Source organism: Leptodactylus fuscus, chromosome 2 (genome assembly GCF_031893055.1).
Source record: "Leptodactylus fuscus isolate aLepFus1 chromosome 2, aLepFus1.hap2, whole genome shotgun sequence".
In the NCBI taxonomy this organism is placed as follows: Eukaryota; Metazoa; Chordata; class Amphibia; order Anura; family Leptodactylidae; genus Leptodactylus; species Leptodactylus fuscus.
In genome coordinates, this window is record NC_134266.1 from 167,951,421 (window position 1) to 167,974,655 (window position 23,235).

Below are 23,235 nucleotides of genomic sequence, written 5' to 3' on the forward strand. Positions count from 1 at the left end.
TTGGTCCAAACTGGGCTGGTTAGAGGCTCCCTCCACCATGAATTTGCCCAAACTGGGCTGTTTAGAGGCTCCCTCCACCATGAATTTGCCCAAACTGGGCTGGTTAGAGGCTCCCTCCACCATTAATTGGTCCAAACTGGGCTGGTTAGAGGCTCCCTCCACCATGAATTTGCCCAAACTGGGCTGTTTAGAGGCTCCCTCCACCATGAATTTGCCCAAACTGGGCTGGTTAGAGGCTCCCTCCACCATGAATTGGTCCAAACTGGGCTGGTTAGAGGCTCCCTCCACCATGAATTTGCCCAAACTGGGCTGTTTAGAGGCTCCCTCCACCATGAATTTGCCCAAACTGGGCTGGTTAGAGGCTCCCTCCACCATGAATTGGTCCAAACGGGTTTTTAGAGGCTCCCTTCACCATGAATTGGTCCAAACTTGGCTGGTTAGAGGCTCCCTCCACCATGAATTTGCCCAAACTGGGCTGTTTAGAGGCTCCCTCCACCATGAATTGGTCCAAACTGGGCTGGTTAGAGGCTCCCTCCACCATGAATTTCCCAAAACTTGGCTGTTTAGAGGCTCCCTCCACCATTAATTGGTCCAAACTGGGCTGGTTAGAGGCTCCCTCCACCATGAATTTGCCCAAACTGGGGTGGTTAGAGGCTCCCTCCACCATTAATTGGTCCAAACTGGGCTGGTTAGAGGCTCCCTCCACAATTAATTGGTCCAAACTGGGCTAATTAGAGGCTCCCTCCACCATGAATTGGTCCAAACTGGGTTTTTTAGAGGCTCCCTCCACCATGAATTTGCCCAAACTGGGCTGTTTAGAGGCTCCCTCCACCATGAATTGGTCCAAACTGGGCTGGTTAGAGGCTCCCTCCACCATGAATTGGTCCAAACTGGGCTGGTTAGAGGCTCCCTCCACCATGAATTTCCCAAAACTTGGCTGTTTAGAGGCTCCCTCCACCATTAATTGGTCCAAACTGGGCTGGTTAGAGGCTCCCTCCACCATGAATTTGCCCAAACTGGGCTGTTTAGAGGCTCCCTCCACCATGAATTTGCCCAAACTGGGCTAGTTAGAGGCTCCCTCCACCATGAATTGGTCCAAACTGGGCTGGTTAGAGGCTCCCTCCACCATGAATTTGCCCAAACTGGGCTGTTTAGAGGCTCCCTCCACCATGAATTTGCCCAAACTGGGCTGGTTAGAGGCTCCCTCCACCATGAATTGGTCCAAACTGGGCTGGTTAGAGGCTCCCTCCACCATGAATTTGCCCAAACTGGGCTGTTTAGAGGCTCCCTCCACCATGAATTTGCCCAAACTGGGCTGGTTAGAGGCTCCCTCCACCATGAATTGGTCCAAACTGGGCTGGTTAGAGGCTCCCTCCACCATGAATTTGCCCAAACTGGGCTGGTTAGAGGCTCCCTCCACCATGAATTGGTCCAAACGGGTTTTTAGAGGCTCCCTTCACCATGAATTGGTCCAAACTTGGCTGGTTAGAGGCTCCCTCCACCATGAATTTGCCCAAACTGGGCTGTTTAGAGGCTCCCTCCACCATGAATTGGTCCAAACTGGGCTGGTTAGAGGCTCCCTCCACCATGAATTTCCCAAAACTTGGCTGTTTAGAGGCTCCCTCCACCATTAATTGGTCCAAACTGGGCTGGTTAGAGGCTCCCTCCACCATGAATTTGCCCAAACTGGGGTGGTTAGAGGCTCCCTCCACCATTAATTGGTCCAAACTGGGCTGGTTAGAGGCTCCTTCCACAATTAATTGGTCCAAACTGGGCTAATTAGAGGCTCCCTCCACCATGAATTGGTCCAAACTGGGTTTTTTAGAGGCTCCCTCCACCATGAATTTGCCCAAACTGGGCTGTTTAGAGGCTCCCTCCACCATGAATTGGTCCAAACTGGGCTGGTTAGAGGCTCCCTCCACCATGAATTGGTCCAAACTGGGCTGGTTAGAGGCTCCCTCCACCATGAATTTCCCAAAACTTGGCTGTTTAGAGGCTCCCTCCACCATTAATTGGTCCAAACTGGGCTGGTTAGAGGCTCCCTCCACCATGAATTTGCCCAAACTGGGCTGTTTAGAGGCTCCCTCCACCATGAATTTGCCCAAACTGGGCTGGTTAGAGGCTCCCTCCACCATGAATTGGTCCAAACTGGGCTGGTTAGAGGCTCCCTCCACCATGAATTTGCCCAAACTGGGCTGTTTAGAGGCTCCCTCCACCATGAATTTGCCCAAACTGGGCTGGTTAGAGGCTCCCTCCACCATGAATTGGTCCAAACGGGTTTTTAGAGGCTCCCTTCACCATGAATTGGTCCAAACTTGGCTGTTTAGAGGCTCCCTCCACCATGAATTTGCCCAAACTGGGCTGTTTAGAGGCTCCCTCCACCATGAATTTGCCCAAACTGGGCTGGTTAGAGGCTCCCTCCACCATGAATTGGTCCAAACTGGGCTGGTTAGAGGCTCCCTCCACCATGAATTTGCCCAAACTGGGCTGTTTAGAGGCTCCCTCCACCATGAATTTGCCCAAACTGGGCTGGTTAGAGGCTCCCTCCACCATGAATTGGTCCAAACGGGTTTTTAGAGGCTCCCTTCACCATGAATTGGTCCAAACTTGGCTGTTTAGAGGCTCCCTCCACCATGAATTGGTCCAAACTGGGGTGGTTAGAGGCTCCCTCCACCATGAATTTGCCCAAACTGGGCTGTTTAGAGGCTCCCTCCACCATGAATTGGTCCAAACTGGGTTTTTTAGAGGCTCCCTCCACCATGAATTGGTCCAAACTGGGCTGGTTAGAGGCTCCCTCCACCATGAATTGGTCCAAACTGGGGTGGTTAGAGGCTCCCTCCACCATTAATTGGTCCAAACTGGGCTGGTTAGAGGCTCCCTCCACCATTAATTGGTCCAAACTGGGCTGGTTAGAGGCTCCCTCCACCATGAATTTGCCCAAACTGGGCTGGTTAGAGGCTCCCTCCACCATGAATTGGTCCAAACTGGGGTTTTTAGAGGCTCCCTCCACCATGAATTGGTCCAAAGTGGGGTTTTTAGAGTCTCCCTCCACCATGAATTGGTCCAAACTGGGGTTTTTAGAGGCTCCCTCCACCATGAATTTGCCCAAACTCTGCTGGTTAGAGGCTCAATCCACCCTGATTTTCAAAACAAATGTTGGTGCCAACCTCAACTTACTACAAGGGCCAAATTCACTGCTGGTGACAAGCTCTCCTCACTGCAAGTGCCAAATACACATGTTTCAAGGTGTTTTCCTACTGTCAGAGAGGTGGTATTGAGTGTGTAAAGTGTGTAGTTGTTAGGCTGTGATGTTGGGGTAATAGAGGGTCTTTGGTGTGTTAGATGCCCCCAGACATGCTTCCCCTGCTGTCCCAGTGTCATTCCAGAGGTGTTGGCATCATTTCCTGGGGTGTCATAGTGGACTTGGTGACCCTCCAGACACGGATTTGGGTTTCCCCCTTAACGAGTATCTGTTCCCCATAGACTATAATGGGGTTCGAAACCCGTTCGAACACACGAACATTGAGCGGCTGTTCGAATCGAATTTCGAACCTCGAACATTTTAGTGTTCGCTCATCTCTAATAAGGATGGAAGGATACATGTCTCCAATACTTAAGAGGTATCATTCGCTAGCTTAACCAGTGTGGTGCACTGCAGCATTATCATAGCATATCTGCACTATTTGTGTAATGGGCCCACCCATTTATTTTGCATCACAGCGGTCATAGGCTTAGTTTACACGTGAATAGGGGGTGGCGGAATTTGGAACGAGCCCATACTGTGGCCCAGTTATACTATTGCGGTTATGACTAGACTTTGGCATAACTGTGACGCATCTCTTGCACATCTTGGTGTATCTCGGTACATCTAGTTTGATATAAAAATATTCAGACTTCCAAGTCATATGGGTGTAGCCTCTTGGACCAGGGTGGTGGTTTAAATGTGACAAGATGCCCCAAAAATGTTCCAAAATTGTTTTGTAAAAGGCAGCCTCAGAGTAAACTAATCAAACAGTGTTATAAGCTTGGGCTAGACATTGTAAACATAAAACACATTTAACATCTAGTGTCAGTTGCTGAGATAAATCTGGTACATTGTCAGACTACATGGCTAAGATTATGGGGTTTTTTCCACTCTGTAAAGGAAGTCTGGTCTACACCTCATGTAGGTTTTTGCTTTCCTCTGGATACATATTTTTGGGTAATAGTCTGCACTGGATGGACTTGTGTCTTTCTCATACTTAGAGGGTTTGTCCAAATTCAGTAAATAAGTGTTATTGTTTGTATTCTGAAAAGTTACAATACAATTTTCCAATATACTTTCAGTATCAATTCCTCATGGTTTTCTAGATCTATGCTCTCTGTCATTTTTAATTTACTTATTAACTTCATAGTGATCTCTCCATTTGTGAGTAGGCCCTTTAGCGACACAGTCACATTGAGCCCTTTGTGGCACCCATCCTTGACTTGACAAATGTAGGGCATTTTTACCAGGATTGCCATGGGCCCTAGCATCTGCCAGGTTTGCCTGGTGCTGAAGCCTACTGTGCACCTTTGCTACATGAAAGTCACACAAAGAGTGACATACAGATATTACATATTTCCAGATACAAAGCAAAAATGTAGTGAATTGCTTTCGCTACATAATAATGATTTTAGATGATCCTAAAAGTTTCATACTATGGCTGCTACAGGGAACGTTTCAAACAAAAAATATTGATATGATCATATCAAAAGGAGAAATTGTAATTCTTATTATAATGTTTTTGCGTTATACTGTAACATTTTTATATTGATGTAGCCGAATTTAAAGGTAATCTACCACCTCCTTTAAGCATATTCAACTCACGCCACCATGATATCGAGTAAACTGGCTAGGCCACTACACAGAGAACAGAACTGTCTCCTTACTCAGCTCCCTTATCAATAAGGGTGTTGGGTATTGTAACCTCACCAATCTGATAATGATGACTTATCCTTTGGAAATGTTATCAATATTTTTTGCCAAAAAACACAGTCAAATCTGAAACAAAAAAAGCAGCATATCCACAACATGTGGCCTACCTAAGTATCAAATTTTATCATTTTCTTGAAGTATCATGATCTGTCAATAGGTCCTGGTAAGTTCATGGTAGTCATACAGATGCCAAAGTACATCAGTCTCTCTTAGTACCATTAGGATGATTTCTCATGACGGATTTATCATGATTAGAGATGAGCGAGTACTGTTCGGATCAGCCGATCCGAACAGCACGCTCGCATAGAAATGAATGGATGTAGCCGGCACGCGGGGGGTTAAGCGGCCGGCGTCAAAGCGGAAGTACCAGGTGCATCCATTCATTTCTATGGAGCGTGCTGTTCGGATCGGCTGATCCGAACAGTACTCGCTCATCTCTAATCATGATCATTTTTACAATCACTGGGGTCAATGGGCGATAGATTTTTCTAATTCTCTGAGACAGATGTTAAGTTCCACCATATATAATGCATATTGACCAATGTATTTAAGAAGACTGCTTCACAAGAAGACTGCTTCTCAATGCCATTTTGGGTGGATGTTTAAAGAGGCTTCATTAGATAGATAGATAGATAGATAGATAGATAGATAGATAGATAGATAGATAGATAGATATTATTTGCAAGCAGCGATCATCATATTTTTTCCAAACCTCTGAAACAATATCATTAGTGAACAAAGTTGATCACATTTTGTTGCTTCTACAAAATTCTGAGCCATTGAAGTATATCTGCTAATTACTGTAAAATACAGCTCATCGTGGTAGCTCTGCTTGTGAGTCGCCTTCTTTTTTCAGCAATAAATTCTCATCAAAGAGCTGCTCATGCATTAATTATTATTCCCCGTCTAAAAAAGACTGGTATCAGTATGAAATGAGCTGTACATCTGCCATGATCTTTCTCCCCCTGACAATAATGTGATGCATAATGTCTTGTAGGTCTCATTTAGACGCCAGCACTGAGCACTGGAAGCGATTACATATCTCTCTGCAGGAGCTTCTTGCATGGCTGCAGCTGAAGAATGAGGAGCTAAAGCAGCAGGAGCCCATTGGTGGGGATGTTCCCAAAGTGCAAACACAGATTGACACACATCGGGTAGGAGGTTTCTTCATTATTTCATTTACTCTAAAAAGACATTTCCTATTTGGATGTATGAGTAAAATTTCACACTCCTTTGTGTACTCCACACTTTATATAACAGTGAATAAATGTAATTGGTCCAATATTAATGACTGATCTTTATAGGTGGTAGATCTCAAAGTATAGGAAATAACTTTCTGATCAGTGATGGTCCCACCACTAAAAATGGGGGTCTTGGAGTTTCAGTCCAAACATATGTCCTGCCTCTCCTTTCTCTATCCATATGATTGCTAGATAGTATTTTGGGCGAGTACATCTCTGTGGACAAAGGATAACTTTAATAGTTGGACAATCCCTTTACATAGTTCCAGATCCTTATCTCTTGCAAACATGGAATAGCAGTTACAGCATGTGAGAAAGTGAAGGGTGTGGTGTGGGAGGACAGGTATGTTCCAGGCAGCTAAAAAGGGTGTTTGGTAAAGACCCACACCAGGAAGGTCAGCTGACTAATCAAGGCCTGATATTAGGCTGTGTGTAAGTCCTAGGAGCTGTGGCACCACACTGACAAAGCTGGGAGTTCCTGTGTGAACTGGACCTACAAACCAGGTACTGTGCCAACTGTTTGAAGTTTCCAGAGCGAGTGTCTGGCAGCCAGGCTCCTGTATAGTCAGGGAAGGGTTTCTTATGTTTAGTTAGTTCTCAGCCAAGAAGGCTTTTGTTTTGTTTGTTTGTGCACTTTGCAAAGGCAGTTTATGCACCTCAAGTGAAATAAATGCTGAACTTGAGTGTAACCCAGTCTGTGTCCCTGTTTCCTGCACTGCTACAACGCATCTACCTGAGAGGTTCCCAACAAGCATCAGAAGATTATTTTCACTTTGGAGGACCTCTCTTGTCCTACATAACACAGAAGATCCATTTGGGACAATTTATTGACTGGCATGTAGTACTTCAGTCTTAGGGCTCATTCAAACTACGTATACGGCAGCTTATTCTGAACGAAAAACACGTTTAGAATTAGCGGCGTATAAAGCATGCCGAGCCGTACACGCAGCGCTTCCCATTCACTTCAGTGGGACTGCTCGTAGTGAAAAATGCAGCCCATTCATTTCTATGGGGAGCACTCGTATGCCGGCTCCCATAGAAATGAATGGAACTGCTTTATACGCCGCTTATTCTGAATGTGTTTTACGTTCAGAATAAGCTGCCGTATACGTAGTGTGAATGAGCCCTAATCAGTCTTGCTTGAGCAAGAGAGGCTCACAAATCTTAATAATGTTTGTAGATCTCTGGTGGCCCTTGCACTGGATGCTGAAATGTATGTCAGCAGGGGGCTGGCATAGATTATTTGCACCAGACACAAGTAATGTTAAATTTGTTGGGTTGTAAAGCCAGATGACCTCAACACCTACAACCAGTCTACTTTTCATTTGTCTGAAATCTATTTCCCTAGTTTTGGTGCTTTCTGTTAGATTTCCCTACCCAACAAGTGAACCCTGTGTGGTCTTTTTATTGTCAATCTAACAAGTAGAGTCTATGGCAGAGGATCCCTTTAACACCTCGACCTCCTGCTCGGGTTTTGAGCAGTGTACATAATTGTACTTTCCTTGAGCAGGAAATATTCAGTGAAACTGTAGAGGAAGCAATCACTTAAATAACTCGCGGGCAAGCAGTCTTATTCTTGTTGTGAAGCTAAGAATCAGTAGATCCTGAGTTATTATTGGTTGAAGTAGAACTGTATATATTTGCATCTTTCGCTTTAGCCGTTGTGCAGGGGAATAGGTGTAGTTGACAGTGTGCAGGGAGTACAGAATAATTTCTTATTATCCTGCTTGTCACTTCAGATGGCCCAAGGGATGAAGCGCTTGAACCCCCCATTATTAGAGAGCATACTTGCCATTTAAACCATAACACATTATTGATATCACCACATACGTAACATATTTTAAAATACAATTAGTTATTTATTCTACACAATTAATATTTTCTGTTCATCTCACCTCTTAAAAACAAGAAGTTTAAATTATGACAGCTGGAATGGAGAGAGTGATAAAGCGCTACTGATTTAAAGCTAAAATGTGCTCGATTACTAGAGAGTTAAAATGCACATAAGACACCGGAGTGCTTTGCCATCTATATTTACTTGAGCTATAAATGAAAAATCTGTAATTAAATATGTGACATTTTCGGGAAGGATCTTGCAATTTTAGTATAACTGCTAAGTGGTTAGAGAGAGTCTATTACTTCCCCCAAGCATATTCAACTGTGTTACAAAGCACAATTCAGTGATAAACAACAGATCTTTGCTATGTATGTCACTTTTGTAGATTTGAAGAAGAGCAGTTTTGAATTGTTATGCAAATGAGGTATTCGGAGCACTGTTGGGCCTTAAGCTCCCTGGAGCACTGCTTTTCATGCTCGGATTCCTACCACCTCCTGCCTGTGCCCGGTATTTTTGATAATATTTCAGGAGTATAACATACACCCTCAATACCTAACCTGAGATTATGGGTGGGTGGCCCATTCTGAAACTCCTGTTATGAAGAAGGGGCCACTCAGGGTGTTTGCCCTACCCTTGATAGTTTGCCTGGTAGAGTGAACCTGCAAGCTACCAAATGTGTTCTACTGAAAACCTGAGGATTAGTCTATTCATATTTATACACCGCCGCCACCGCCTCATTAATATAATATACCACTATCACATAATTAATATAATAATATTAAGATCCCTCTACTAGGACAAAGGAGTTATACAAATACCAGAACATGAGTCCTTCAAGATCCTCAGTGCCTTGTGTCCACCAAATAAAGGGTTTATCTGAATTGATGGATTAGATTATTTTGTATCTATTGACATATGAGGGTTCGTTCACATCTGCGTCCCGGCCTCCATTCTGCAGGTTTCTGGTTCCTGCCCGAAATTGGGCAGGAGATGGAAACCTGCAGCCATTTTTCAAACCCATTCATTTGAATGGGTTTGAAAAGTGTCCGGCCGTGTGCGCCTGTGAGCGTTTTCTGCGCTCCGCGGCGAACCCATTTTTTTTTTTTTTAACCGGACACAGAGTTGGATATGCAGGACTTTGTGTCCGGTTTAAAAAAAACTGTTTTACCACGGAGACCACAAAACACTCACCGGCGCTCATGGCCGTACTCGGTCTGCATGCAGAAGATGGAAACCTCATAACGGAGACCCGAACGATGGTGTGAACCCAGCATAAAACTAATTTCTGGTCAAAAAGCTTCAGGCTAAAGTTTCATTGTGGTTGCTTTTTTGTCATTGAGATCAACACATGACAGATGCTGAAAGTATTCTGGTTTGCTGCCCAATAGCAAAGTACTATAGTATCCTTAAAAATCATGTGGGGGAAATAGTCTGTGATCCATTTATAGCCTATGAATGATCCTCACTGTTACAGGACCCTCTGGCCTTTCTTTAACTGCAGCGCTGACTTCATTTATAATGTAAACCCTAACATTTAGATTTCCAGAACCTTAAATGTTAAGTCTAATACATTTATTTTGAAGCTTCCGCCATAGCAGCCTGGTCTCCCTAACTCTGACATACAGCAGAATAGACTGGATAAATAAATCTTTGATGATTGCCCTGGACATTCCTTCATCTCCTATGACATTATATCATATTGATATCTGCCTGACCCAGGGAATCAGCTGCCTTGAATTGTGCGCAAGCCGTTCGCATGTGAACAGCATTCTGTATAGCCATAGAATAAAACAACGGGACTAAACATACTCTTCAATTGCCCTTACTGTTTTCCACCACAAAGCAATGATCAATAAGATTATAATCTTCCCTAATACAGCTCTGTCTTCTTCATGTCATGAGCGGAGAGAAGTTACAACATGAACAGATCCACAAAACAATGGATGTTTTTGTGTGAAATCCCCGCTGTTAACTAGCGAAAAAAAGAAACAAAAAAAAGAAGAAATACTCTTAGGATATTGGCGTTTTGATTCAATCTTCAGAATTAGACTTCACAGTGTGTGCAGAACAGAGGCTCAGTGCTCTGTATATCTTTCTGGACCATTATCGTAGGTTATTTCCTTTGTTGGGAGTAAAGGCCAGAACAAAATGATTGGCACTTTTCTTACTTGACACTCCTGTAGCTGAAATAGATTTTGGATAGGATTTATACTGATTATAGGTTCAGTTGAAATTGCTTGTAACTCCACGAAGGGGAATTGCAGGGATTTCAAATGCATTTTCCTTGCAAAATGATACTGAAACACCTGTTATGGGTCATATTGTAAGTTTCTTCTCTGTCCCTGGACCAATTGTAGCTTGTTTGTACAAATTAACTACTCCTGTGGACAATTACTGCATTCGCCTATAAATCACAATGCCAAAAATTGCTGGTCACGATTCTGTCGGAAAAAGAATTTCGGACTTGTGAAAAGTACTAGCTGAAAATTCTTCCTCCTATATATAGGCCATGAGGTATAGCGCTGACTTGTTATCTACATTGATGGAAATTTGTGTAGCCATGTTGCCAGCCTGCTCACCAAAAATTGGTGAATTTGGTTAATTCCAAAAAGGCACCTACATAGTTACATAGTAGATGAGGTTGGATGAAGATATCGGTCCATCAAGTCCAACCTATATCACCCTACAATCGCCTACAGTGTTGTACACTTTGTAGCAGAAATTTACCAACGATCTTCAGCTTACCCTAAAATCTTTATGCAATCTTGCAATGCCATGAAATCAGTTTCTTCTGTGTCCTCTAAGGGTCAAGAACTCATCTAGGTTGTATGAAGAACATGAAAGAAATAATGCAATGAACACAATCTTACAAGTTACTGTTCTACTTGAATAAATATACTGCGATGCAGAGAAACAATTGTGCAGAATTAAGCACATTTGCCATATGCCGAGTGGTTTTAATAAAGAAAAAAATGTAATTCTGCAGAGATAGGAACATAATGTGAAAAACGGATGTCTGAGCCCTTTTAGAAAATGACAGCCTAACCTCAGGTTTGCAGCTGAAAGATCAAAACAATTTTGAGTTGTAAATGGAAAAAATTAAACAATGAGCAGACGACTATATACTAGTTATTATGTTTGCGGTAATTAAATCCAAAATTTTACAATTACATTTCTGTCTTGTTTAGAAACCACAAATAACCATAAATAATGTTAGTCTGTAGAACTGGATACGTGCTGTCGAAACGCTGAGGCAACTGCAGAGTACTCATGTATAAAACAATGACAAGACAAATGGGACAAACATGAAGAAACTTAAGATGTACAGGAAGAGTATGGAAATGACTAACATAAAAAACAACCAAGTAGACAATAGACATGAAACTAAAATTCTAAAGTGTTAAATGTGAAGTCTTCAGCCACATTGTTACAGAAAGCACATTAGAACATGAAAAACGTATGACATACATGAAATCACATGAATGCTACATTTTATTGTGAGATTGGTGGTAAAGAGGGTTCATATTATAAGCAATGTGGAGATTATTCTTCAAAGGAGAGGGATTCTAGGAGTCCCATTGTAGGACATTCATGTATAAGTGGCTGGGGTCTGGAAATCTTGTTTATGTAACTGTTATCAAGATAAAATGCATTATCCCAATGAAAATAATTGTGGTCTATAGAATACACTACCACTTTGATGTCATAATCACTTCCTATTTCTAAGAATAAAGTTTTGAGTATCTTCTATCCTAGTGGTGGTTCATCCCACATTATGGAGTCCTCAAATGGACAAGTTAGAGCAAACCTGGGCATTGTATGCCCCGCGGACCACATCCAGCCCTCTAACTGTCTCTGACCGGCCCGCATAGGGTGTAGGATAAAGGTAGATACTAAATGGCAAGTCGGCTAAAAGACCTTTGGTGACGTCATTAAAGGTCCTTTAGCTCACTAGGATATGATAAGACTCTTTAGTGGACGGAGCCACATGGGACAGTGTGGTTGTATTACACAGAAAGAGCAAGCTGCCGGGCATGGAGACTGATGGAAGATAAGGATGAGTGAAGAGACAGTATGTGTGAGCAAGAGGAGGGAACAGGGGGCAGTTAAACTGAAGACTGATGGAGGGACATTAAACTGGGGTCAACTGAAGGAGAACATTAAACTGTGGGGGGGTAGCTGGAGGGGGAAATATCTGCCTCTAGTTGCCTCTAGTTTAATGTCTCCCTCCAACTACCCCAGTTTAATGTCCCCCTCTAGTTTCTGCCAGTTGAAACTGGTGCATGAGGAGAGGGATGTAATACTGTGGGATATTTGGAGAGGCACATTATAATGTGGGCGCATATAATGTTAGGGTGACTGTAGGAGCATTATACTTTGTGGGAGACATGGAAAAGTGGATGAGAATGGGCAGGGTCAATGTAGAAGTGGGTGGAGTTAAATTTGTCACAGCACGCATAGCCCTCTAGAACCTTTTCAATTTCCCATGGGAAAATTAATTGCCCACCCCTGAGTTAGAGGATACATATCTAACAGACTGGTACATATACACCTACTACACCTACTAGTTATACAGCTTGGTGTTTTAATATGAGATGATGAATCCTCCTGAGAAATTAAGATTGGGATGGGATGACACCATAAATTGAGGACTGTTTTTGCTGGATGTGGTCATTGGCGGTTCAGTTATTGTAGAATAATGAATATTGTTGGATACAGAACTATATATAGAATATTGAGAACAACATCCTCTCTACACTTTGTATGCCATTGTAAGCCTACTGTATTAATAACACCTTTCATTGTATTATATGTATTTTACTTTCTGTATATGCCCTGTATTTGTACATTATTCACAGATCATGAATAAATACTGTTATTATTTTGCATACTCAGGGCGGGTTCACACCTGTGCCCAGTCTCCGCTTTGTGGGTTTCCGTCTTTTGCCCTAGAAACCCTGACAGGAGATGGAAACCCGGCAGTCATTGAGTGCCCATGAGCGTCTTCTGGTCTCCGTGGCAAAACCATTTTTTTTTTTTAACCGGACATAAAGTCCTGCATTTCCGACTTTGTATCTGGTGAAAAAAAAAAAACCGGTTTTGCCATGGAAACCAGAAGACGTTCACGGGCGCTCATTCAAATGAATGGGTTTGAAAACTGACTGCTGGTTTCCGTCTCCTGTTCAGTTTCTCGAGCAGAAGACGGAAACCTGCAAAGCGGAGATCGGGTGCAGGTGTGAACCCGCCCTCACTCATATATAGCACCATAAAATTCTACAGATATTTTCAGCACTGTCCCAAATAGGGTTCATGATCTAAATTCCTTATCAGTATGCCTTTGGTGTTAGGTAAGAAACCAGTATATTAAATAAATATTAAACAGACATTCCACTTCATTGCAATGAGCTGCACATATAGTTGTTAATAGAATACAGTTTTGAAAGAAATATTAAAATTATGAATTAAACTTTGTCACGTCAGTATGATTAATATACTGGTTATGATATAAAGAAATCAATATTTATATTTACATTTTTATTTCTGAAAAGATCATTGGCGTTGTGGTTTGAATTACTTAAGGCTTGGACTAAATCTATGAAGGAATATGAAGAGTTGGTGAGAGAGCTGAAGGAGGTTAAAAGAAAATGATGAATTATACTGATATAATATATGGGAGAGGCATCATTTTCATGCTGTTTTGCTGATCTGCTGGCTCCCTGCAGATAGGATAGCGATCTCTCTGAATCATTTTGCCTTAGGCAGATCTGGAGTGTAGCAAATAAACTGCAGAACACAGTAACACACAGCTCCCACCGTTTGGCTGCCCTGAAGCCTCCAGCAAGTCCACGGAGTAATTAGAAATGCTCCCAGTTAGATGAGAAGCATCTGAACAGTCAACACATCTAAGCCTTATAGCATTAGAGCGCTCTTGGCTTCTAATTGCTGCTTTCTCACATGTATATGGAAATGTTCATGCCCAGTGATGAGATGTATGGTCAATGGTCTATAACATACGTGGAGATAGCCGTTTTCTAACACATATTGTTTAAGGAGTATTTCATGTTTCTATAAATAAATTACTGACTTTCTGTATATGGGAAGAATATGCAAATCTGTCTTCCATGATGTAATTAGGAAGACAGAGCCTCAGTCATGCAGCCCAATAGAGAGCGCTCCCTTTAACATCATGCCAACCTTCTTAGGGGCCTTTGTTTGCAATGATGTTGGGATTTTACCAGGTAATCTCTCAGCACATCCTCAGTGAGCGCCCTCTATTGGTGTGCACTGACTTCCTAATTACATCATGGAAGACAGATTTGCATATTCTTCCCATGTTCCTTTGCACAGTGGAGCGCTAATGGCTTAATAAGACTCCACACACCTAATTGATGGTCTCTCCCTATGGAGTGACGATATCCCCCAACCCTGACTTTCTGTAATATCTGACAGTATAGAAGCAAAAGATCACATAAATTCATAGATTATAGCAAAACTTTTTTTATGTCAGAAGTAATGCTGTTCAAGAATGCAACATTTTGTGACAGAAAAAATGTAGGTTGAAGGTATACAGAATATTTTTTTCTTTAATGAACCCTGCACTTTCCTATAGCATTCCATGTCTCTTCCAAAATCTACCAGAAGTTCTACATCAAAGCTCATGTAGTGTTCCTTCAGATATGCTGTTATTAACATCATCTCTTTACAGTGGCATGAGTGTTTGAAGTTACTCTGCTGCAATGTCCCTATGACCAGAGGTTAAAGGTTGACCCCTTAGTAAATTTTTGACTGTCACACCTCATCCTGTATCCTTTATATATATATATATATATATAGAGAGAGAGAGAGAGAGAGAGAGAGAGAGAGAGAGAGAGAGACACACTTGCAAAAGTATTCATACCCCTTCAACTTCTTCACATTTTGTCACCTTACAACCATAAACTTAAATGTACGTTCTTGAGATTTTAAGTGATAGACCAACACAAAGTAGCAGATAATAGTAAAATGAAAATGATACACGGTTTTCAAAATTTTAGTCAAATAGAAATCTGAAAAGTGTGACATGCAAAAGTATTCAGCCCCCCTTATGTCAATACTTTGTAGAGCCACCTTTTGCTGCAATTACAGCTGCAAGTCTTTTGGGGTATGTCACGATCAGCTTTACACATCTAGAAACTAAGATAGAGATATGAGGACTGGTTTTAAACAAATCTCCCCCATTGTGTCTGAGAGTACAGACTCCGTACTCTAACAGCTTTTGCCAGGGCTGATCTGCACGAATTCCTTTTCCTTAGTACATCCTAATATTTCGGAGAAAGGTCCTACCTCATGATATTGACTAGTTCAGGCAGGGATGAGTGTAGGAGGTGGTCCAGCTACCCCGGCTTCAGGCCCTGTAGCAGTTGCTATGACTGCGCTGACTGGTATACTGGACTTATTAATTGGATTAAAATCATACTAAATTCTAATCCATTTGCTGTACATACATGGTTGCCACTATTGGGGCACTTACAATAGGGATATAGATGCTATGCTACATACTAGAAGTGTTGTCATTAGGTTACCTGAGCAGAGATACTGCAGGTATACAAACCATCATCAAGAACTAATAACAAAGCAGGATAACCAACTTAAAAGAAAATTATGTTATATCTCAAGAATCTAATTGAGTAGACCCCATAGTCACTTTTATCAATGTGTTATAATGGCCAAAAGCAAAATTTCATATTAAGAGTAAATCATGAACATCCAGTGCTAATGGGGCACAGGTTACCTTAATACTGTGAATCTCCACTGAAGGTTATGCTTATTTGATGAAAGTTTCAAGCATTTTTAGCATATATGTAACACCAATATCCATGTACAAGCTGGTATAGGGTGTGAATTCCTATTGACAACCCCATTCACATGCATCAGAAGTCTTCTGCTTCTGGTTTTGCAGTGGAAAAAACAAGTGGTCTGTCACATCAGACAGAAGATGGGAGATGCGCCCCACTGAATGACAATTAGCCTAATCATTGTGTGGATGTCCGGAAAAAATAGGGCATTATGAAAATTGAGGCTAACAACCCTTTAGCCCTATGTTTTACTTACTTTATTATGTCTACTATTCTTGGCCATTAATATAACTTTTAGGCTGCCTTCACACGGAGTAATGCCGGGCTTGTAAAAATCCTCATTCACAGCCGTACACACGAGCGCTGCTGAAGGCTCCCGAACACTTCCCATTCACTTCAATGGGAGCGCTCGTAAAGCCGTTATGAGCGCTCCCATTGAAGTGAATGGGAAGTGTACGGGAGCCTTCCGCAGCGCTCGCGTGTACGGCTGTGAATAAGGATTTTTACAAGCCCGGCGTTACTCCGTGTGAAGGCAGCCATAAATGATGCAAAATCAAACTCATCCTTAACCTGGATGAACAGTTTGGTATGAATGGCTTACCTTCCTGGCTTACACTATGTTACTATACTGGAATCAGTTAGGTAACGCTTACAATACAAGGGTTATATCTAGTTAATGGATGGTACATGATACCTAATCTCTAGTGGCCACTTGAAAAGCAAAGCAGCAATGAATTACTATATAAAGGAGAAAACAACCTTTTAACGTAATCCTAATAATTTTGCTGGAAAGTAGACATAATTATAAAGTTGCTCAGAGTTCTGTCATTTATGCTCCAGATTTTATTCATTTAATACTTACACAATTAACGCCGCTTTTCCACTATTGTGAAGTACTTCATTTAGAAAGATCCGCTGTGTGAAAACAATGATAAAGAGCTAGTTTGCCGTACTAAAAGACCTACTCAATATACATTATTAAAGCACTGGACAGAATGCCATTATTGCTCCAGTACATATGACAAATAGAAAGACTTAAATAAAGTAGTTTACTTGTTCATTTGTCAGCTCATATATTATGCATGTTCGATTTTCTCAGCAGGGCCTGCAAACTGTGGGAGAAGTTCAAGAATTCAATAAAATTAGCTTAGAATCGTTAGCTGTAAATTAGACATTCATTTAGGCTAATTCTGTTATCAATGTTGGTCTGCCTCCCCTTGGCATGGTTTTGTCAGAGCTCGTTTGATAAATTCATTTTATTTCCTGGGAGATAGAAAATGTCTAAAAAATTCATTTTTGGAGTTAAATGCCAGCTACTCAGACTCTTATACTAAAGATACAAAATACTCATTTCAGGCACAGTGAGGAAGCTAATGAATCCCCAGTGAAATAATATCTTTTGTTCAAGGGTGGCACAATTAAAATGTAGCTTTCTCTTACTTTCATCACTTCCCTCTGCATAGATTATTGAATCTTCTCAATTCTTTCCTAATACTGATCTTTTTAATTTGAAATGCAAAAGAAAATTTTGATTCCAAGTGATCGCCAACTTTATAGGATTATGGAATTTAATATTAAATCCAAGTATTGAAAATAATTGGAGAAATGGATATATTTTTTATAATAAGAGTTGATTATTTAATATGTAGCTTTAATAGAAATTTTCTAAGGTTATCACTATCTTACTAATACTTTAAACCAATGGTCTGAGAGCCATATCTGACTCACATGCCCCTACAGTTAGCAGCTACAAATAATATTACGCACTACTGCCATGGTTGCGTCCTAGAACATGGCACCAGGCACTGGCAGCCAACACTAGAAAAAAAATGCCATATATGTAAGCTAAATGTCAACTAAGCCCACTGATTTTGGTGGGACTGCCTTACCATACAGTAGGTATGGAGGCCTCCCTTTTCTCCCCCAGTGGAAAATCTCATGGAAAAGAAAGGACAAACATATTAGATTTCAACATGTCCAATCCTTTCATTCTTCATGGAGAGGTGTTTTGAAGCAGGATACTCCATTCTTGCTACTGAGAACACATGGATGCTCAGCTGCTTAGACTTTGTTCATTCTACCATTATGACTTCCATTTTTGCTTGAGCCATGAGTGAAATTATGTAACCATATTGCAACAAGTACTTCAGGATTAACTTTGGTTCTATTCACATCTACATTGGACTTTTCACTCAATGGCTCTGTCACTTTTGATGCCAGCATGCATCAATGTTTTGACAAAATGATGGAAACCTCAACACATCTCTGACCGACCTCAGGGATACATTAGTTATCATTAGATTTTTTTTTTGTATGATAGCTCTGACACATTGTTGTGTCTTCCATTTGCAGCAAAAGCCAGGATGCCAGAATTAACAAGGTCTTATAATGGGTCTGTCAGGTTTCGTCCTTTTATTGGGGAGAAAAGTGCATTATCACACAATTGTGGTAGCAAGAATATCATGAAAACCAAGTCTGACAGCTGTATCACTCAGACATCAATATTTAATAGGTTTGGATAGGCTTTTAATATTTATTGCGGTTTACAACAACCAGTTGTGTTTAAAATTTATTTTTGAGTATCAAAATGTTAAGGACCTCTGCCCTGCACTATAATATATGCATCAGGGTCCTAATAATGGCAAGCAGACCGATATGTTTATACAGAATGTATTTGTTTCAGTGACTTCACTATAGAGATGGAACTCCTCAGCATTCCTATATATTATTGATATTAAGCTACTTAACGTTGCAGCATATAACTGCTTCCTACACAATCTTTAGATCTTACAAAGTCCCATTTACAGAATTTGTGTCACGTGACTATTGTGTCGAGACGAAGGTAAATAAAAAAAAAGTATACAGGGGCGCTACTGTAGAAAACTATAAACCACTTTATTAATAGTACAAAAAACAAACACTATGAATAAAAGTGACATGCAACATGTCCCCCCTTTCTCAAGCCTATACCAACATAAGAATAACTCAAGTTTAAATCCACTAGATGCCGGGGCCCCCATGTAGTGTGAATGAAGCAACTTGGCCGCTGTGTTTTACATTAACTGCTAAGTGGAAGGGATTCTGGCTAACCCCATCCACACATTGCAGAAAATATTCCGCAGCGGAAATACTGTGATTTTAAAGACGCTCGTGTTTTTGCAAATCGCAGCATGTGAATTATAACTGTCAGTTTCTGTATAGGTATAATGGAGGCAGAAAATCCACAGAGGAAATCTCTGTGGCCTTTCTGTGAAAAGCTCTGCTTTTGCAATACATTTCTGCCATGGTTATTCCCACAGTGCATTTTTTGCTGTGGCCCGCTATGTCATGTCTTAGCCATGGGTAGTCCATGATTGAAGTTTTTTTTACCGAATACATTGCTTTATCTATGTTTCTCCATTTGGCAAATACTGATGAATATATCTCTCTTATCCAATTCTAATGGTCAGCTGATGACTTTAAGCCCCTATACTCTCTATTGTTTCTATCTCTCTACAGACTGCTCCCAGCGGCTGAGCCCTGGTAAGGCATAGAACAGCGCCTTGATCAGCGCCTGTTATCTAGATACTCCCAAATCCGAAAACTTGAGACTCATAGTCATACATAGTAAATGGATGTCTAGTCCCTCTGATATCGACAGGTTCAACTCCCATTAATATAATGTGACTGGCCACCTTAAGTGAGGAAGCAGCATGGGACATTTAAAGATGAAAGGATCTGTGCTCCATAGAGAATAAGGGGATGAAGACAATAATAATTTGAGAAAGTGGTAATTTTTAGTAGCCTTCAAGTGAACCAAAGTGATTCATTCTTCATGTATTTCAAATGCAAGTTTGTAGCTACAGGCAACAGCTACATAGCCCTACGTTCCACATACTGTTTGACCCCATAATCATGGTCATACTCAATAACAGAGACATTTTTTCCTCTTGTAACTTACCTTTCCTCTGTAATTTAGATAATATAAAACTCTGATGTTTCTCGTGTTAGTAGAAAAATAGACTCAGCGAAATATTCTGCATAATATATTAAACGTATGACCACTCCGTCTATGGATTTGATTGCACTTCAAAGATATTTTTATGCCAGAAGTTAGCAAGGTTCATCCTTCCTCAGCAGCTGTACACAGAAAATGAGAGACAAAATTGCAATGCATACAATAAATTTTAATCACCCCTTTCCTTACATTTGCTTTGCCTGCATTTTTCTTAATAAATTGTGATATATTTTAGTGTTTGAGAAAGAAAAAAAGAACAAAAAGTAGCTTCACAGTCAAAGAATAACCAAAGTGCAGGAAAAAGCAGTGACACAAACATCTAACGGACAATTTCTGTAGGCTTACAGATACACTAAAGGGTTTCTTAGGGAATTTACCATTAATGACCTATCCTTAGGATTCCTGGCACCTGCACTGATCAGCTGATTACAGGGCCTACCATGCATTAGAACTAGCTACACAGTATACTGGCCAGAAGCACAGCGCCATACGCTATTTAGTGGCTGTGCATGATTACTGCAGATCTTTACCATTCCTTATGGTCCTTGCCAGTCTATATTTACTCTACTGTAATGATGGCTTGCTGTCCACCCATGCGATAGCTGCAGACAATTACTGATTGTGGTCTTGTGCCATACATGAAAACATCACCATTGAGACCACAGATTGGCTGTGATCCCATGGATGTATGTCATCACTGCAGCAAAGTAAACAAATGGCAAAAGTGTTGGTGTTGGAAAAAAAGGGTATTTAACGGGTAAGTAATACTTGTTTTTTCAAGTACTGTATCCCTTTTATTCTGTATGACATTGCATCCGAGAGAAAATTTGGTGAATGTAGAGATACTGCAGATATGACAATGGCCAACATTTGTAATGTGCACTTCTTACCAAAAACACAGGGAGTGTTGTAGAGTAGTGGAATATCATACAGGTGCTCGTCCCCAACACCCACAGGGGTGTTTTACAGTAAAGTTGTACATTGGGGACGGGTCCAGTCCCACAGGACATCCTAGATATGGGCATGGGTATGTGTTCTCCTGTCTGCCAGTAGTGCTACTTAGACTTTCTTCACGCCGTACTATGACTATACTTGTGGTTTCTAGGTGTGCTTCATTACTCTTTATCCTATCTACCTATACTAGAGGAACGCTTCTTATTGTCATTACTATTTACTACCATTACAGGTGCTTGTCTGCACAGGCACTTATGACCATGTGTATTTGACCACCTATGTTATATGACAGTATACAATTTTGTGACTTGTATATATTGTTATACAATATATTTTCTACTTATATACTCACCTGGATATCATTTTATATGTACATTACTATTACTTTTTTATGATATACTTTATTGTACAGGTGACTATATCCAATTCACGTTAACATTTACCCTGCTATGTTCGGATGCTCTGTGTGTCCGGGATCCCATTTCTTTGTCTGTTGGTAACAATCCTTCTACTATGACCTTTTAATGTTTTCTAATTAAAGATATAAATGTTATCCCTAATTATTTTGAGTATTCCTCCCTTTTGTTCTGTTTTGTCTATAAAGTTGTACATTGCCTATAACAGCCTACACAAAAATGGGGAGAACATACAAACGCCATGCAGGGGCAACAGTGCTATCCACTATGCCAATGTGCTCGGAGGACCTGGTAGTATTAACTGTGTAATGAAAAGCTAGGCAATGTTTCATTTAATTCTTTGATTTCATCATTGCAAAGATCTCTGCCTGCTGTCAGTGAATGCACGTATGTAGGATAGCTTTTCAGCCTCTGAATGTGAAGCAGAGACTATAGAGCCACAGAGAAGCACATCCGGACCGTAATAAATCATCCAATATATAAATCTATGTCTCACGTATTTTAGATTGTATCCACTACACTCGGTAATGCACAGTGCAAGTGCTATAGAAGATTATGGCCATATGTACTTAGATAAATGCAGTGCACACATGGATATCTCTGTCAATGGGACTGAAGTGTTTTGGTGCTCATTTGTTGCATTGCAGTGATGAATCCCATTGAGTGATCTTGTGTAGGACGCTCCTCACATGCACATCTAGTGGTTACTTACAAGGTAATGTACATCTACAAATCTTTTTCAGCTTGTGGAATAAATGATTTTGTTTGTTTTTTTTTCTTTTTCAAAGGCCTTCAAGAGGGAAGTAAAATCCAAGGAACCTGTTATCATGAGTGCACTTGATACTGTGCGTATATTTCTAGCAGATCATGCCTTTGACGGACTGGAGAAACTGTACCATGAGCCAAGAGGTAATTGAATTTAACTCAGACTTGTAATGACATATTGATGAAGGGATCATGATGTCTTAGAATTTCATGAATTTTCACAACCTCCATCTCTTTAAATGTAAAGTGAAGGCTTAAAAACCAGCAGGTACATACATAAGTATGTAGCTCATCTCTTAAATTAAACTTGCTGCCTGTCAGCTCGTGTTTTTCCCAGCAGCGTGTTTATCATTTTAATGTCTGTTTTGGTCAAGACCTAAAATGAACTGGTTGGTGTCCCTGAGCAATGCATGAAGAATAAGAGCAGTGACCTCTGCTCCAAATGGTTGCCCCACAAATGCCCAGTCTCCCGCTTCACAGTAACGTGGAGTGAAAGATTTAGTGAGACAAAGCTTGAGCTAAAATTTATTGCCCATCTTTTCCTCAAAGGCAGTACATATTTCATTTTCAGGTTTAGTGAACGTCCTTTCAGGTTAAAATAAGTCTTCCATTAGAATCTCTATTTTCTAATATTGTCTGAATATGAGAAATTATCTTCATGACATGCAGAGAAATATAGACAAAGCCATGGTTTTAAAACAGATTTTCCTACCTTGGCTGGCAATGTGTAATATACAATATCAGAGTGCCCTATAATACACAGTGCTAACTCTCTGTTCTTAATGTACCCCAACTTCAAACAGTTTTAGACAAACATACATGTAGGAAGGCTTCCTTGAAAATAAATAGATCAAACTGTGTCCCCATACTGAGCACCCCCTGTAATAGTCATACATGATAGACTGGTTCTTAGAGATACTGCAACAAGATACAGTTTTTTCAGTAAGGTTGTCAGGTAGTGTTAGGGAGTGTAGACCCTTGCGCCCGGTGTTCACCCTGTGCCATTCCGCCAGGTTTCCATCCTCAGCCCCAAGAAACTAGACAGGGGACGGAAACCCAGTGGTCAGCTTTAAAACCCATTCATTTGAATGGGTTTTAAAGGTGACCTCCGGTGTCTGCCTGCTGCCTCTCCACGGGGTAACCGTTTTTTCAACCGGACACAAAGTCCTGCATGTCTGACTTTGGGTCTGTCCGAAAAAAACTGTTTCCCCTTGGAGAGGCTGCAGGTGGACA

The 23,235-nt window shown here is 41.1% G+C and overlaps 1 protein-coding gene across 13 annotated transcripts in view; it reads left to right on the plus strand.

Moving 5' to 3' along the window:
• DMD (dystrophin) overlaps nucleotides 1-23,235 on the plus strand; it is a 1,873,751-nt gene that overhangs the window by 1,453,280 nt on the left and 397,236 nt on the right. For all 13 annotated transcript variants that reach the window (XM_075265063.1, XM_075265067.1, XM_075265060.1 and 10 more), the window contains 2 exons: nucleotides 5,955-6,111; nucleotides 22,026-22,146. In XM_075265063.1, the coding sequence (XP_075121164.1) occupies nucleotides 5,955-6,111; nucleotides 22,026-22,146 (278 nt within the window). The remainder of the gene's footprint in view (nucleotides 1-5,954; nucleotides 6,112-22,025; nucleotides 22,147-23,235) is intronic.